Consider the following 16830-nt stretch of genomic DNA (forward strand, 5'->3'; position numbering starts at 1 on the left):
GACATGGTGGATATTTCTAAAAACTGCACAATCTGGGCAATAAATATTAAGTTGCATTTCTCGTGTAAAACCTTCTGTGTTACGGAAAAAACTGTATTACAAATGATTTTTGGCAAAAAAAAATGAATTTTGTAAGTTTCACCTCTACTTTGCTTTAATGCCTGAGAAACGCCTATGGGGTTAAAACACTTTCTGAATGCGGTTTTGGATACTTTGAGGGGTGCAGTTTTTAAAATGGAGTGATTTATGGGACTTTCTAATATATAAAGCCCTCAAAGCCACTTCAGAACTGAAGTGGTCCCTGAAAAAATAGGCTTTTGAAATTTTCATGAAAATATGAGAAATTGCTGGTAAAGTACTAAGCCTTGTAACATCCTAGAAAAATAAAAGAATGTTCAAAAAACGATGCATACATAAAGTAGACATATGGGATATATGAAATAGTAACTATTTTGTGTGGTATTACTGTCTGTCTTACAAGCAGATACATTTAATTTTTTTTAAATGCACATTTTTGCAAATTTTCTCAAAATTTTGGTGTTTTTCACACATAAACATACTTTATCGTCCAAATTTTTTTACTAACATAAAGTACAATATGTCACAAGAAAACAGTCTCAAAATCACTTGGATAGGTAAAAGCATTCCCAAGTTATTACTACATAAAGTAACACATGTCAGAAAAAAAAAATCGGCTTCGTCCTCAAGGCCAAAACAGGCTCAGTCCTGAAGGGGTTAAAGTCGCTGTTTTGGAACAAATACATGTATTGCTTTACCGAATTAGCTACTGTCTATGGCTTTTTTGAGCAGACAGTTTGCATTAAAGGGAACCTGTCAGAAGTTTTAAAGGGAATGTGTCGCAAATTAAACCTTTTTTTTTAAGTGTCATTACTTATTTCTATTATATTTTTTAAGTTTTTTGCTGTATTTATTTTTTTTTTCCGTATGGTGGAAAGTATTAAAAAGTAAATAATAATTTGACATGTTTTCCAATGTTGGCCACCAGGGGGAGCACTTCCCAGAATTACAGCAAGGTGAATAAGGCAAAGCAACCTGACTCACAGCTGCTGTAAATGTGGGAGGGAACCTCACCCCCCCTCTCTCAAGCCAGGAAAAGGTGTCTTCAAATTGCTAAGCAGTGTCCGGCAGCCATATTGGGTGTAATTCTGCAGCTGGAAGAAGTTATAGGACACACCAAAAGGCTAAGTGTATGTTCACACGCTTACTAAACAAAGGGAAAACAGCTCCTGATTTTCAGCCATTTTTTAATCAAACTCGCGTTTTTTAACGGCCGTTTTTGTAGCTGTTTTTCTATAAAGTCAATGCAAAACGGCTCCAAAAACGTCCCAAGAAGTGATGTGCACTTCATTTTGGTCGGGCGTCTTTTTACGTGCCGTTTTTGGAAAACGACCACGTAAAAAACGCCCTGTCGGAACAGAACGCCGTATTTCCCATTGAAACCAATGGGCAGATGCTTGTAGGCGTTCTGCTTTTGATTTTTCAGCTGAAAACATTGTGTGTGAACATACCCTTAGGGTATGTATACACGCTAACTGCATTTACGTCTGAAATGACGGAGCTGTTTTCAGGAGAAAACCGCTCCGTCATTTCAGACGTAATTGCTCGTACTCGCGTTTTGCGAGGCGTCAATTACGGCCGTAATTTGGAGCTGTTCTTCATTGAATTCAATGAAAAACTGCTCAAATTACGTCCCAAGAAGTGTCCTGCACTTCTTTGCCGAGGCTGTTATTTTACGCGCCGTCTTTTGACAGCGACGCGTAAAATTACAGGTCGTCGGCACAGAACATCGTAAAGCCCATTCAAATGAATGGGCAGATGTTTGCCGATGTATTGGAGCCGTCTTTTCAGGCGTAAATCGAGGCGTAAAACGCCTCGTTTACGCCTGAAAATAGGTCGTGTGAACCCAGCCTTAGAATGATGAAAGTGAAGTGAATGACTTTTCAGTTGACCGGTTCACACGCCGTGTATTTGACATGTTTTTTTTTTGCACATTTTACGTGCAAAAAAACACATAAAAAACGCTTGATTACACTTTATTTTGCGTGTTTGGGGGATTTGTGTGTGTGTGTGTGTGTGTGTGTGGGGGGGGGGGTTCTCGCCGCTGATTCTTCAAAACAGCTGATAAGCGGCTATGAAGTATCAGCGGCGCCCGTGCACACTCCGCTCTGCCACACACACACACGGGAAAAGTCTTAAAGGGGTCGTCCAGGAAAACATGGCGCCGCACCTGTCCTCAGGTCGTGTGTGGTATTACAGCTCTGTCCTATTCACTTCAATGGAGGTGAACTGCAATACCAGACACAACCTGAGGACAGGTGTGGCGCTGTGTCTCCTATCCGGACACCCCTTCTGTCCTGAGATGACCCGATGGGGGAGGCGGGTGTCAGAGCCACCCACCGCCATCACAGCAGACAGAATCACACAACTACGGCATGAGGGCTGGGCTTGTCCTGAGTGCACTGTCTCTTGTTATGGACAGATTTATAGTCACATGAACCCCGTCTGATGAACCGGTAACCTAGGTCCGATCACATGACAGAGGGGGATCACCAAAAACCCTGTGCACCCTCAGCCCGTCCATCCAGCCCTTTCCTGGTTATATCTGCGTCTGGGAAAGCTGGGTGACCACCATTACCCCTCATACTGGAGTGTGTTTGGGGATGTGACTAATGAACCTCTCACACTCCAGTAGGAGGGGTAATGGTGGTCACCCAGCTTTCCCAGACCCCTGAACGATAAATCTCTCTAATTGTGCTGAGACTGAGAGATTCATTAGTCACATCCCAAAACACACTCCAGTAGGAGGGGTAATGGTGGTCACCCAGCTTTCCCAGACCCCTGAACTAGTTGTGCTGAGACTGTTTGGGAATGTGACTAATGAACCTCTCAGTCTCAGCACAACTAGAGAGATTTATCATTCAGGGGTCTGGGAAAGCTGGGTGACCACCATTACCCCTCCTACTGGAGTGTGAGATTCATTAGTCACATCCCCAAACACACTCCAGTAGGAGGGGTAATGGTGGTCACCCAGCTTTCCCAGACCCCTGAACGGTAAATCTCTCTAGTTGTGCTGAGACTGTTTGGGGATGTGACTAATGAACCTCTCAGTCTCAGCACAACTAGAGAGATGTATCATTCAGGGGTCTGGGAAAGCTGGGTGACCACCATTACCTCTCCTACTGGAGTGTGTTTGGGGATGTGACTAATGAACCTCTCACACTCCAGTAGGAGGGGTAATGGTGGTCACCCAGCTTTCCCAGACCCCTGAACGATAAATCTCTCTAATTGTGCTGAGAGGTTCATTAGTCACATCCCCAAACAGTTTCAGCACAACTAGAGATTTATCGTTCAGGGCTTTCCCAGTACAGTTTCATCAAGTGTCCTTCATACAAGGGGGGGCCGTTAGGGGGGGGGCCCGTCAGGGGTCACGAGAGCGGGGGTCTGTGAGATAGAGAGTGGGACATGCGGAGACACACATCTTACCTGCAGTGCAGCTGGTCTTCAAGATGGCGCCTGCTCTCTCCCTGCAAACAGCTGCTCTGCTCTGTGTAACTGTGACCTGCGTCTGCGCAGTACAGAGCCATAGAGCAAAGTCAATGGAACGGCTCCCGTTCATTGACTCCTATGCACTGTAGCTGCCGTATTCCATCTCTAAGTGTCGTTAATCGACACATACAGAGATGAAAAACAAAATGGCAGCCCCCATAGTGAAGTAAAAGTTAGAAAAAAGTAAAACACAAACACACACATAAATAAAAGATTTAATAATAAAACACTAAATGCAAATTGATATAAAAATAATTTTTTTCGTGACACTCGTCCTTTAAGGCCTCAAAATGGCTGGCAGAGCGATAAAGGGGAGAGGGGAGCATTTTAAATATACCCTAAGATGTCCCCGTCATACCAATCGCAAGTGCCACTAAGGCAGGACTTGATGTGCAAGGGCTGCTGCACTTCATGCTGCAAACCCCATCCCTCTGCTCTGAGTGATGGGCTCTAGGGGTCTCCTGATTGGCAGCTAGAACCGTCACTCAGAGCAGATAGTGGCACTTGCGACCGCGGCACAGGGGGAATTAAAATGCCATGTTCCTCTCCTATATCGCTCTGACACCATTTTTGATGCCTCCAAACTGCTGACAGGTTCCCTTTAAAGGGGAATTTGGGTTTTAGGCAGTAAATGTTATCATTTGAATAATGATAAGTTATGCAATTCTCCAATATTCTTTCTGTGCCCATTTCTATTAGTTCTCAACATCTGTGCTTGCAGTCACTCATTAGGAACATTCATTGATTACTTCCAGGAGATACAAATCTTTCCTGGTCACGCGATGGACACACAGGTGCAGGACTGGTTACAGTACACTTATCAGAGCTGTGACGATCCCAGCATCTGTAAGACATCACATGATAATGAACAGATTCGTAACCCCTGGTTGTAAACAATGTAAGTTGATATTGAATGACAGTAAGCAGAGATCTTGAAAACAATGAGGAATTGATACAGAAGGTATATTGGAAAATTGTACAACTTTTCATTATAGAAAGAATAACTTTTATTTGCTAAAACCGGAATGCTCTTTTAAGGTTGTATACTGTCTATTACTTAGTACATCTTAAGTGCTAGCATAATGCAGTCATTGTGATATTATAGCACATTTCTTTTGTTTAATTCTAAGAATTTATGTTTGTCACTAGGCTAAGCCCAGCCGCCTGCATTGTTCCCACTGTGATGAGACTTATAGCTTGCCCCAAAATGGAACCATCAAGTTGTATAAGGAGTTGCGCTGTCCACTGGATGACTTTGAACTTGTACTGTGGTCTTCAGGTTCGCGGGGGAAGAGCTATCCACTGTGCCCATATTGTTACAACCATACTCCTTTCAGGGACATGAAAAAAGGTTTGTTTACAAATCAAGTTGCCACTTTCAGTTCATTTTTTATATATATATATATATATATATATATATATATATATATATATATATATATCAAGTTTATTCTAGGCCTGGACAAACCCCACTCAGATTTAGCGGTCAGCTTGAAAAATTAGGATACATGAAACAAAAAATGGTCTGGTCTCAGGGCTCAAACCAGAATAACATGCAAATTTTGACACTGGTTTAACCCACTTAAATACAAATTTGTGGTATTTCCATGGGGATTCCTCAGAATAGAGTTTGTTGCAAATTTATTGCGGAATTGTCACGGTGCGGGGTGTGGACCCACTGGGCCGTACCGCGTAGCGGGATAGCAGCTGGCCAAACAGGTACAGTACAAAGTCTATAGTCCAGAAAGGGTACCTGAGGCAATGTAGACCGTAGCGGTGATTCAGGCTGAAGATAAGGCTCCGGTAGGAGACGTCCACCCGGCGGGTGTGACACAGTAGATGCAGCGGAAGACACAACTCGACTTCAACTCTAGAAGGCACTGTAGCACGGGATACAGGGTACAGGCAGTAGGAAAGGGTAACACTGGGAACTGGAAAACACTAGGAGACCATTTGCAAGACAAACTTTAGGTACACAACTCTCAGGCACTGATCAAGAGGGAAGAGCCTTTTTTATAGTCCAGCAGCACTCTGGACTTGATTGCAGATTTCTGCAATTGTGCGCGCACTGGCCCTTTAAGGCTGTGCACGCACGCCCTGCGGGAGACAGTCTCTGGACCAGGAAGGGAGTGCCGGCGTCTCTCTGGAGGGAGATGCCGCCGAAAACTCACATGGCCGCGGCCGTCAGAGGGTAAGTCAGAACGACGGGCCGTGGCCATAGACGTTAGTCATTCCCGATACTGGGTGAGTGACCCCAGTTACAATGACATCAGAGTGCCTAATAAAAAACATTGCCATCATGGTGGTAGCAGTGTTTTATTTACTGTAGGTGATATTTAATTTCATAATGTGTGTTTTTAGGGGTTGGAGCTCCGTTTTTCTTATACACATCTCCAAATTCCCTTCATGCAGCCATAGAAGTAAATTATAAAATTGTGGCTGTTTGCAGCCGCCACTAGGGGTAGCATACTGCATAGATAGTTACAGCGCTTCCATTGAAGTCAATAAGTGCAGCTGCAGTATGTATGCAGCAAGTTCCCCCTACTGGTGGCAGGAGGTAGACAGAATTTTATAAATAAAAGGGTACGTGCATCAGTTGTGATATTCTAGTCCATGGTGACCTGGCAACAGGGATTTGTCCAGCCCTAGTTTACACACTACACTATACTAAAATTGACCCCTGTCATATGTAAACTTTTGTAATATGTCAGTTGACTTTCACTTGGCAGGGATTATTGTCTACTGAAAACCCAACCTTAGTCCTTCTCTTATACAAGTTTTTTTGTACACCATGTATTTTCTTGGTATTGCAGTTTTTTACTATTGTATTTCTTTAAATTGCCCTTTGTTGATCTTTATTTCCCCTCTGTCTTTCTATAGGGATGGGGTGCAATGAGTGCACTCACCCAACCTGCCAGCATTCACTTAGTATGCTTGGAATTGCCCAGTGTGTGGAATGTGAGAATGGGGTGATGGTCCTGGACTCCACCTCTGGTCCTAAATGGAAGATGTCCTGTAATAAGTGTAATGTCATTGTGCACTTCTTTGAAAATGCTCACAGGGTGCGAGTCTCTGCAGAGACCTGTGAAGTGTGTGATGCTGCCCTTGTGCTTGTTGACTTTAATAAAGCAAAGAGTCCCCTTCCTGGAGACCAAACTCAGCATACAGGCTGTGTATTTTGTGACAATGTCTTTCAAGATCTGGTAGAGCTAAAACATGCCACTATGAGACATCCAATGCACAGGGGTGGACAAGGAAGAAAACAAGGAAGAGGAAGGGGTAGAGGTCGAAGAGGTAATCCCAAAAAACCAAAGGACAAAATGGCTGCATTGGCAGCATACTTTGTGTAACACGGTTTTTTAACATGTTCAATAAAATCTTGTTCTGAAAAACGTTTCTGATGTGTGAAAGAGCTTTTTATGTACTATGCCAAGTTCTGTCATTAGTGGGTATGACATGTTTCGGAAATGCTATAACTTCTGTGATAAGACATGTTCCTGTTCTAACACCGCCCTTGAACTCCAGTTCAGCCGGTGCTATCCTTTCATTCTATAGGAGAGAAGAGAACTATTGCTTTAAAGGGGTTTTACTATCAGGAACATTTATGACATATCCCAGGGATATGTCATAAATGTCAGATAGATGCGGGTGCCACCTCTGGGACCCGCACCTATCTCTAGAACGGGCTCCCTGAACCCCGTTCTACCGCTCTCTGTTCCGGCTGAAGCGTGTGATTCCCGACCATGAAGTAGAAAACAGCATAGCTCGCTGAGCTACGCTGTTTCCGTAACTCCCATAGTAGTGAATGGCAGTTACGGAAACAGTGTAGCATGCTGTTTTCATAACTACCGTTCAGTTCTATGGGACTTACCGAAACAGCATTAATAAACAGGTCAGTCAGTGTGATGAGTGCAACTTTTTAATTCATCTTTATTAAAAATGTGGTTTACTTTTTTAGATACAGCTGCTCTGTATTCTGCATACAGGGCAGCCATATGTAGCGCTAAATCCGGTTTCCGTCAGGTCCGCAGGACTGGCAGTTTCAGTGACGGCGGGTTCTGTATGTCTCTGACTCGCAGGATTCACCTGTTATCTATCACATCTAAGCTTAGATGTGATAGATAACAGGTGAATCCTGCGTGTCAGAGACACGCAGGACCTGCTCACACTGAACCCGTCAGGTCCGTGGGACTGACAGATTCAGGTCCGCGGGACTGACGATTCAGGTCATAGCGAAAGATACAGCTGCTCTCTATACAGAAAATAGAGTAGCTGTATCTCAAAAAGCAAAACAAATTTTTAATAAAAACACACTGACTGACCTGTTTATAAAACCAAAAATGCAACTCAAAAGCGTACATAGCCTTTAATGCTGTACCGGTCTGCAGAGTTTGGAATGTTTAACTCTTAAAGGGATTTTCCCATCAGGGAAATTTATGGCATATCCACAGGATATGCCATAAATGTCAGATAGATGCAGGTCCCACCTCTGGGACCCGCACCTATCTCTAGAATGGGGCCCTCTAAACCCTGTTCTACCTTTCTGTGTTCCCGATGCCACTTGTGATTTCCAACCATGTAAGATGAAAACAGCGCAGCTCGCTGAGCTACGCTGTTTCCATAATTCCCATAGAAGTGAATGGCAGTTACGGATATGTCATAAATGTCCCTGATGGGGAAACCACTTGAAACTCTTAAATAATTTGCAGATCAGCCAACTTAGGGGGAATAGTGTTTACAAACTACAAATTGATTTGTAGTATTTTTCACAATAATTTTCAATGGTTAGATACAATTCTCTGGTGTGTCCAGTAGAGGGAAGCAGTATCAGGATTCAAGGATTCAAATTCAGTTTCACCTGCATCACCTAACAAGAAATGTAACCCCTTAATGACCTGCCTATTTTAAACCTTAATGACCAAGCCATTTTTTACGTTTTTCCATCGGCGCATTCCAAGAGCTATAACCTTTTTATTTTTGCGTCGACATAGCTGTATAAGGTCTTGTTTTTTGCGGGACAAGTTGTATTTTTTAATAGCACCATTTTGGGGGACATATTATTTATTGATTAACTTTTATTACTTTTTTTTGGGGGGGAATAGAAAAAACCCTGAAATTTCGCCACTCTTTTTCGCGTCTTAAATCTACGCCGTTCACCGTGTGATATAAATAAAACAATAACTTTATTCAGCGGGTTGTTACGATTGCAACGATACCAAATTTGTATAGTTTTTGTATGTTTTACTACTTTTACACAGTAAAAACGCTTTTTTTTCAAAATTATTTGTTTTTGTGTCTCCATATTTGAAGAGCCGTAACGTTTTTATTTTTTTGCCGATGCGGTTGTGTGAGGGCTTTTTTTTTGCGGGAAGACTTGTAGTTTTTATTGGTACCATTTTGGAGTAGATGCGACTTTTTGATCACTTTTTATCACATTTTTTTTAGAGTCAGGATTCACAGAAAACAGCAATTTTTCCATAGTTATTTATTACATTTTTTACGGCGTTCACCGTGCGGGTTAAATAATGTAATAGATTTATAGTCGGGGTCGTTACGGACGCGGCGATACCAAATATGTGTAACTTTTTTACTTTATTTTGTTTTTTTAATAGTAAAGCATTTTGTAAGGGGAAAAGCTGGGTTTTTCATTTTTTTTCAAAAAATTTTTTAAAATTAACTTTATTAAACTTTTTTTTTACTTTTCTACTAGTCTCACTAGGGGACTTTAATATGCGATTCTGCGATCGCTATTCTAATACACTGCAATACTTCTGTATTTCAGTGTATTATGCCTGTCCGTTTAAAACGGACAGGCATCTGCTAGGTCATGCCTCCGGCATGATCTAGCAGGCATTCATTAATGGCAGACCTGGGGGCCTTTATTAGGCCCCCGGCTGCCATTAGAGACACAGACACTCGGCGATCGTATCGCCGGGTGTCAGTTGGATGAGAGGGAGCTCCCTCCCTCTCTCCAAAACCACTCAGATGCGGTGCACGCTATTGTGCACCGCATCGGAGGGGTTAAACGGGTGAGATCGAGACTTATATCGATCTCAGCCGGCAGAGCAGGGACGCTCCCAGCCCTCAGCTGCCTTTAGCAGCTGAGAGCAGGGAGATTTGACGCTCCCTGCTCTGTTTACTTTATCCTGATGCAGTGCCGTAAAAAGGCATATGCATCAGAATAAAGCCCGTTAGTGGCCGCCGTTAAAAGGCGTATTGGCGGTCACTAACGGGTTAAAATCCACAATGCGTTTTGCCACGAAAAATTTGCTTTTTGACCTCACCATGTGAACCCAGACTTAGGAGAGGTGTCAATTTATGCAGTACTATCAAATTGCGGTTTAGTGGCTCGATTATCGCAAAAGCGTGACAAAATGCCGTGGTTTGGTGCGATATCGCAATAACCATGACATTTTGCGGAAATGGCAGCACTAAACCGCAATTTGATCACACCATGTGTATATAACCTAAGGCCCCATGTAGCTGTAAAGGATTTGCCAGACACAGCTTCTGTGTCGACGCCCGTGGTTAATCAGTCTGCATCTGCTCCCAGGTCTGATAGAGTGACTCGATCTGCTACCACTCAGGCTGGTAGGCTGAGGAGTGGGAGAACCTATCACAGCCTGGCCAGACGGAGCTAACTCCCACCCTCAGTCTATTTATTCCTTCATTTCCTGCTCCTCCTTTGCCTGTAATTCTGTCTTGTTTCCTGGCTCTGCTGTCCTGCTAGTTCTATTGACCTCTGCTTCAAATTGACCCTGACTTTACTGACTACGCTCCTGCTCTCGTTTGGAACCTCGTACTCTCCTGGTTTGACTCGGCTCGTTCAATTCTCTTGTTGCTCACGGTGTTGCCATGGGCAAATGCCCCTTTTCACCTTAGCTTCTGTGTACCCTTGTCTGTTTGTCTGTTGTGCACGTATTGAGCGTAGGGACCGTCGCCCAGTTGTACGCCGTCACCTAGGACGGGCCGTGCAAGTAGGCAGGGACTGAGTGGCGGGTAGATTAGGGCTCACCTGTCTGTCTCCCTACCCCGTCATTACAGTAGCAGCTTCAAATCAAGCCACCATGTGGATTTGCCGCAAATCTGTGCACCTTTGGAATGCTTTTTTATGTCTGCTTGTTTTTCAGGTTTTTGCACAGACATAAGCAAGCATTCCAAATCCACACCAATTAGTGGTAAAACTGCATGCTGCCACGCTTTGAGGTCACTATGTGTGGCTTTTTCTTTTTACCTAGATTACTGGGTTTTTACCATCAGGGACATTTATGGCATATCCACAGGATATGCCATAAATGTCAGATAGATGTGGGTCCCACCTCTGGGACCTGCACCTATCTCTAGAACGGGGCCCCCTAAACCCTGTTGTATCTTTCTCTGTTCCTGCTGCAACTTGTAATTTCTGACCATCTATATAGAAAACAGCGTAGCTTTTCGTAACTCCCATAGAAGTGAATGGCAGTTTCAACAATTGCCATTCACTTCTATGGGAGTTACGTAATCTACTTACATGGTCAGAAGTTACAAGTCGCAGCAGGAACAGAGGAAGATAGAACGGGGTTTAGGGGGCCCTGTTCTAGAGATAGGTGGGACCCGCATCTATCCGACATTTATGGCATATCCTGTAGATATGCCAAAAATGTCCCTTTACGGAGGCATAAAGAGGGTTTTTTCTGTCTGATTTAACCCCTTAATGACCAAGCCATTTTTTACGTTTTTCCATTGTCTCATTCAAAGCTATAACCTTTTTATTTTTGCGTCTACATAGCTGTATAAGGCAACAACTGATGTGCCTAGGCACAGTGGTCCCAATTTCCCAAATACTAATAGAATTAAATAGTAATTAAAATATAACTTTTAATGATGAAGTTAAGACTAAACAAGAGACGTACAACATATAAAGGGTTAAAAGTTATACAGAGTCGGCTGGCACGTCATTAGGGATGAGGTATGTACAGCGTGTCTTATAGATGCAGTGTGACTGAAACGGTCAGCAGCTGCAGACTGCTGTTTTACCACTATGTCACACTGAGGTTAGGTGAAACTGCTATGCCGACGGTGAACATTAAAATTGCAATAGCCCCCCTGACATGTTTCACTGCAAAAGCAGCGTCCTCAGGGGATAAATCAGGGCTAGTAAGCGCGCATTCGATTTCCGTTTCCTTTTATAATCTCGGACATGTTTCTCAAGAGCGTGTTCCCGTGTGTGACAGCCAATCAGGGCTCGTAGTAAGGGACGAACCTCCATGCAGATAGAATGGCATACTGAGTGACCAGTAGAGTGAGTCAGCCGAGTATCCAATCCTTATGCGTTCTGTGCGCATGCGCTTCACGGCTAAACCGGATGATAGTCAATCTTATAGCAGTCGCCAAAACAATAAGTGTTTCTGTGTTAGTTAATTTGTATAGGCAAAGAGATGCGTGATGTGCGCATGCGCATCGCGTCGAGTCCTGGTGAGATCCGTTCTTACAGCCATCTCCAAGATGATAAGTATGCTTCTGTTTAAGGTGAATGATTTATATGTAAGAAAGTATTAGTTGCCAATTAAAGGATACTAGAGACCATCTAACATAGTAGGTAGGAACGTTAGCCTAAAAAGACTGTGCTGTCAGTGACTGGATAAATGTACGTGCATATTATTATTATTTTAGTAGAAGCACTATTAGGTGTCACTACTGGATTTTAAAGTAGCAAGCCACATCTGTAGTTGGAATTAGTGGTAGTTAGATAACATTAAAAGAAAGGAAGAAGAAACCTCTTCTTAATGTTGTACGTTGATGTCGAATCGTATAGATAATTACTAATATCATGTATATAGATATGTGAATGTATACCAAGTGTACAGTGATAAAGTAGATGCGTCATTTTTAATAATTTTATCGAAGTGGTTGTCTATAATGTCAGTACTGGTGTAATTTAGAGGTAAAGTTGATAAAGAGTTTGAGCTCATAAAGGGAATCTATAGGAAGGCTACAAAAGTAAAGTGTTCATTCAGTCCGTTGGGACTAAGAGAACTATGAATCCAACGGGCTTCCTCCTGCAACAGCTTCTTATCTAGATTGCCGGCCCTAGGGCCCAGTTTGACTTGGGTGATGCCCCAAAATTGGAGAGTGTTGGCATTCCCCTGGTGGAAGGATCTAACATGTCTCGAGAGGGGTGTATCCTCTTTTGTATTAATAGTACTAATATGTTTAGAGATCCTTCACCTGAGTTGTTGGATGGTCTTGCCAACATAGAGCTTGGGGCAAGGGCATTTGGCGGCATATACAATGCCACTGCTCTGACAGTTAATGAATTGTCTGATGGTGTAGTTTTTTTCCATCATAGGGATTACTGAAGATCTTAGTCTTGGGCATGTACGAACAGAATGAGCATCTGCCGCATGGAAAGGATCCATAAGTGGGTGGTGGAAGCCAAGTGTTCCGAGGGATTGGGGGTTTGGAATAGTGGCTATGCGTGAGAAATTCCCGGAGATTCTTACCTTGTCGATAAGTGATGTTCGGGGTACCAGAGATTACATCAACTAGATCTGGGTCGGCCCGTAGGATAGGCCAGTGTTTCTGTAGAATATTGGAGATCTGAGAGGAACCGGTATCGAAATTCCCTATGCATCTAATAATGGAGGATTGTTTATCATTATTTATTGCCAGCCTCTTGTTGCCATATAATAAGTCTTCTCTTGGAGTGGCCCTAGCTCTGGCATATGCTCTGTGTAGAGTCTTCTTAGGATATCCACGTGCCAGAAATTTTTGAAATAAGGTGTCACATTCTACTTAAAAGGTCTGTTCCTAAGAGCAGTCCCTCCTAGCTCTGAGGTATTGCCCTATGAGTATACACTTCTTAAGTGCCGGTGGGTGAAAGCTTCCCCAGTGTAGGAAGCTATTCATGGCGGTTGCTTTTTGAAAAATGTTAGTGTGGACACCGCCACCAGAATCCAAGGAAATTTTAAGATCAAGGAAATTAATTTCATTGGTGTGTATTTGATGGGTGAATTTCATCCCAATATCATTGTTGTTTAATATGTCCATAAAGTCAAGAAAGAGTGCCTTGTCACTGTCCCAAAAATGAGTATATCATCAGTATACCTACACCAAAATAAAATGTGACAAGTGAAAAAAAGTAAATCCTCATTGAAAATCAAAGTGTCTTCCCACCACCCCAAAAATAAATTGGCATATGTGGGTGCGCAAACTGTGCCCATGGCTGTGCCTTTAAGTTGGTGATAAAATTTACCGTAAAAAAGAAAGTAGTTGTGAGTGAGTAAAAATGTAAAGAGTGATAAGGTAAAATCATTATGTGCCTGGAACTGAATCCCTTTAGTGTTCAAAAAGTGTTGAACTGCTTTAAGGCCTAAGTCATGCTTGATGTTCGTATAGAGTGACTCTACATCGATACTGGCTATTAGGGTAGTGGCGGAAACATTAATCTCTTGGATTCTGGTGAGGGTGTCTTTTGTATCCTTTAAGAAGGAAGGTAGGGCTTTGACGAATGGTGACAGAATCTCATCAACATACATACTGATTCCCTGTGTCAAGTTGTCATTACCTGAAACGATAGGTCTACCAGGTACGGGTATAGTATTTTTATGAATTTTAGGTACTGCATAGAATGTTGATAGAGTAGGAGTGGGGTTGAACAAAAATTTATACTCATCTAAGGTGATTAATTTCTTAGATTTGGCATCGTTGAGTAGAAGATGTAGCTCCGATAAGAAGCAATCGGTAGGGTTGTTCTCCAAGACAGTATATGTCGACGTATCATCCAGTAGTTTGTATACCATAGAGGCATAGTTTGCTCGATCCATGACGACGATATTGCCACCCTTATCAGATGATTTCAGTACAATTTCGCTGTTATTGCAAAGTGCATCTAGTGCAACTTGTTCCATTTTACTGAGGTTACCCGTAACCCTGGATTTTTGTGTTTTGAGTTTACTCAACTCCGCACTTACCAGTGTCACAAAGATGTCAATATGTGCATACTGTGAAAATGGGGTGTCATTCGTGACCTGGGTCGTAGAGAGTAGAAAGGGCCTGTGGCTACATTGACTCCATATTCGTTTTCATTTGATAGATCCTCTAAAGCACGCAGGGTCCTAAGCTCAGTACGGTCAAGGGGATCAGTGTTATTGGTCTTAGTCTTAAAATATCTATGCAGAGCAAGTTTTCTTGCAAAAAGGTGAATGTCCTTTGTCCAGGTGAACTCATCAAAGGCATAGGTGGGGTGTAGGATAAACCTTTACGTAGGATGTGGGTTCAACTGGACAGATGACAAATTGCAAATCTGCAAATTATCTGACATATGATTCCCTTGATTTGTTACTTGATCTGATTCCATGGTGTATTCCTAAAAAAGGAAACGCGTTTGAAAGGCCCGTTGTTAGAGAGCCTGTATTCGCTGTAGCCACAGGATTTCTCCCAGATTCATCTGCATTTGTCCCCATGGTTAGTGGGGTTAATGGTGTGTTTACTGTCACAAATGTAGATGAGGGATGCACAAAAGAGGAAACTGGAGTAGGCATAGAGGTAGTGATGCGTTGTCCGCTGTAATCTGGGCATGATGCAACGACTTTTTTGGGAATAGTAGGTGTTCTTTTTGATGGATTGTATTTATTATTTGAAATTTTTCGTTTTGCTCCCAATCTACTATCATCTAAGGGCGGTCTAGTGTCGTCAGTGCCAGAAACGTCTGATTCCGAGATATCCTCAGATCTATAAGCACGATTGGGAAAGTGGGTGGAGGAGGTGCGGGTACGTTAAGTATATACCTGTCCCGTATCGAAGTCTCTTCGATCCCGTATGTATTTTCGGTGTTTTCTTTCCTTAATCTCTTTTTGCAGATGTTCTATGTTTTTTTGCAATTTAGTTTCGCAGTCAGTGAATTCAGGCTCTGAATTGAATGTTTGGATGTCAGCACGCATCTCTTTGCCTATACAAATTAACGCACACCTGAAACATTTATCGTTTTGGAGACTGCTATAAGACTGACTATCATCCGGTTTAGTAGTGAAGCGCATGCGCACAGAACGCATAAGGATTGGATACTCGGCTGACTCACTCTACTGGTCACTGACAGCACAGTCTTTTTAGGCTAACGTTCCTACCTACTATGTTAGATGGTCTCTAGTATCCTTTAATTGGCAACTAATACTTTCTCTTACATATAAATCATTCACCTTAAACAGAAGCATACTTATCATCTTGGAGATGGCTGTAAGAACGGATCTCACCAGGACTCGACGCGATGCGCATGCGCACAGCACGCATCTCTTTGCCTATACAAATTAACTAACACAGAAACACTTATTGTTTTGGCGACTGCTATAAGATTGACTATCATCCGGTTTAGCCGTGAAGCGCATGCGCACAGAACGCATAAGGATTGGATACTCGGCTGACTCACTCTACTGGTCACTCAGTATGCCATTCTATCTGCATGGAGGCTCGTCCCTTACTTCGAGCCCTGATTGGCTGTCACACAAGGGGACACGCTCTTGAGAAGCATGTCCGAAATTATAAAAGGAAGCAGAAATCGAATGCGCGCTTACTAGCCCTGATTTATCCCCTGGGGACGCTGCTTTTGCAGTGAAACATGTCGGGGGGCTATTGCAATTTTAATATTCACCGTCGGCATAGCAGTTTCGCCTAACCTCAGTGTGACATAGTGGTAAAACAGCAGTCTGTAGCTGCTGACCCTGTCAGTCACACTTCATCTATGAGACACGCTGCACATACCTCATCCCTAATGACGTGCCAGCCGACTCTGTATAACTTTTAACCCTTTATATGTTGCACGTCTCTTGTTTAGTCTTAACTTCATCATTAAAAGTTATATTTTAATTACTATTTAATTCTATTAGTAGTTGGGAAATTGGGACCACTGTGCCTAGGCACATCAGTTGTTGCTTTATATAATCCTATCCCTGCCAACTACTAGGGTCCTCCAGTTGTTCTCGACATAGCTGTATAAGGTCTTGTTTTTTGCGGGACAAGTTGTAATTTTTAATAGCACCATTTTGGGGTACATAGAATTTATTGATTAACTTTTATGAACTTTTTTTTGGGGGGGGAATAAAAAAAAAACAGCAATTTCGCCACACTGTTTTGCTTCCTAAATTTACGCCGTTTACCGTGTGGTATAAATAACACAATAACTTTATTCAGTGGGTTTTTGCGATTGCAACGATACCAAATGTTTTACTACTTTTGCACAGTGAAAACACATTTTTTTCAAAATCATTTGTTTTTGTGTCTCCATATTTG

At 42.6% G+C, this 16830-nt stretch overlaps 1 protein-coding gene across 2 annotated transcripts in view; it reads left to right on the forward strand.

Annotated features, from left to right (window-relative positions):
• The window catches only part of TOP3B (DNA topoisomerase III beta), a 76922-nt gene extending 69959 nt beyond the window's left edge, over positions 1-6963 (forward strand). For both annotated transcript variants that reach the window (XM_075832330.1, XM_075832334.1), the window contains exons 17-18: positions 4717-4918; positions 6448-6963. In XM_075832330.1, coding sequence (XP_075688445.1) covers positions 4717-4918; positions 6448-6917 — 672 coding nt within the window. In that variant the 3' untranslated portion in view covers positions 6918-6963. The remainder of the gene's footprint in view (positions 1-4716; positions 4919-6447) is intronic.
• Positions 6964-16830: the final 9867 nt, after the last annotated feature.

The sequence above is a fragment of the Rhinoderma darwinii genome, chromosome 1 (genome assembly GCF_050947455.1).
Source record: "Rhinoderma darwinii isolate aRhiDar2 chromosome 1, aRhiDar2.hap1, whole genome shotgun sequence".
Classification (NCBI taxonomy): Eukaryota; Metazoa; Chordata; class Amphibia; order Anura; family Rhinodermatidae; genus Rhinoderma; species Rhinoderma darwinii.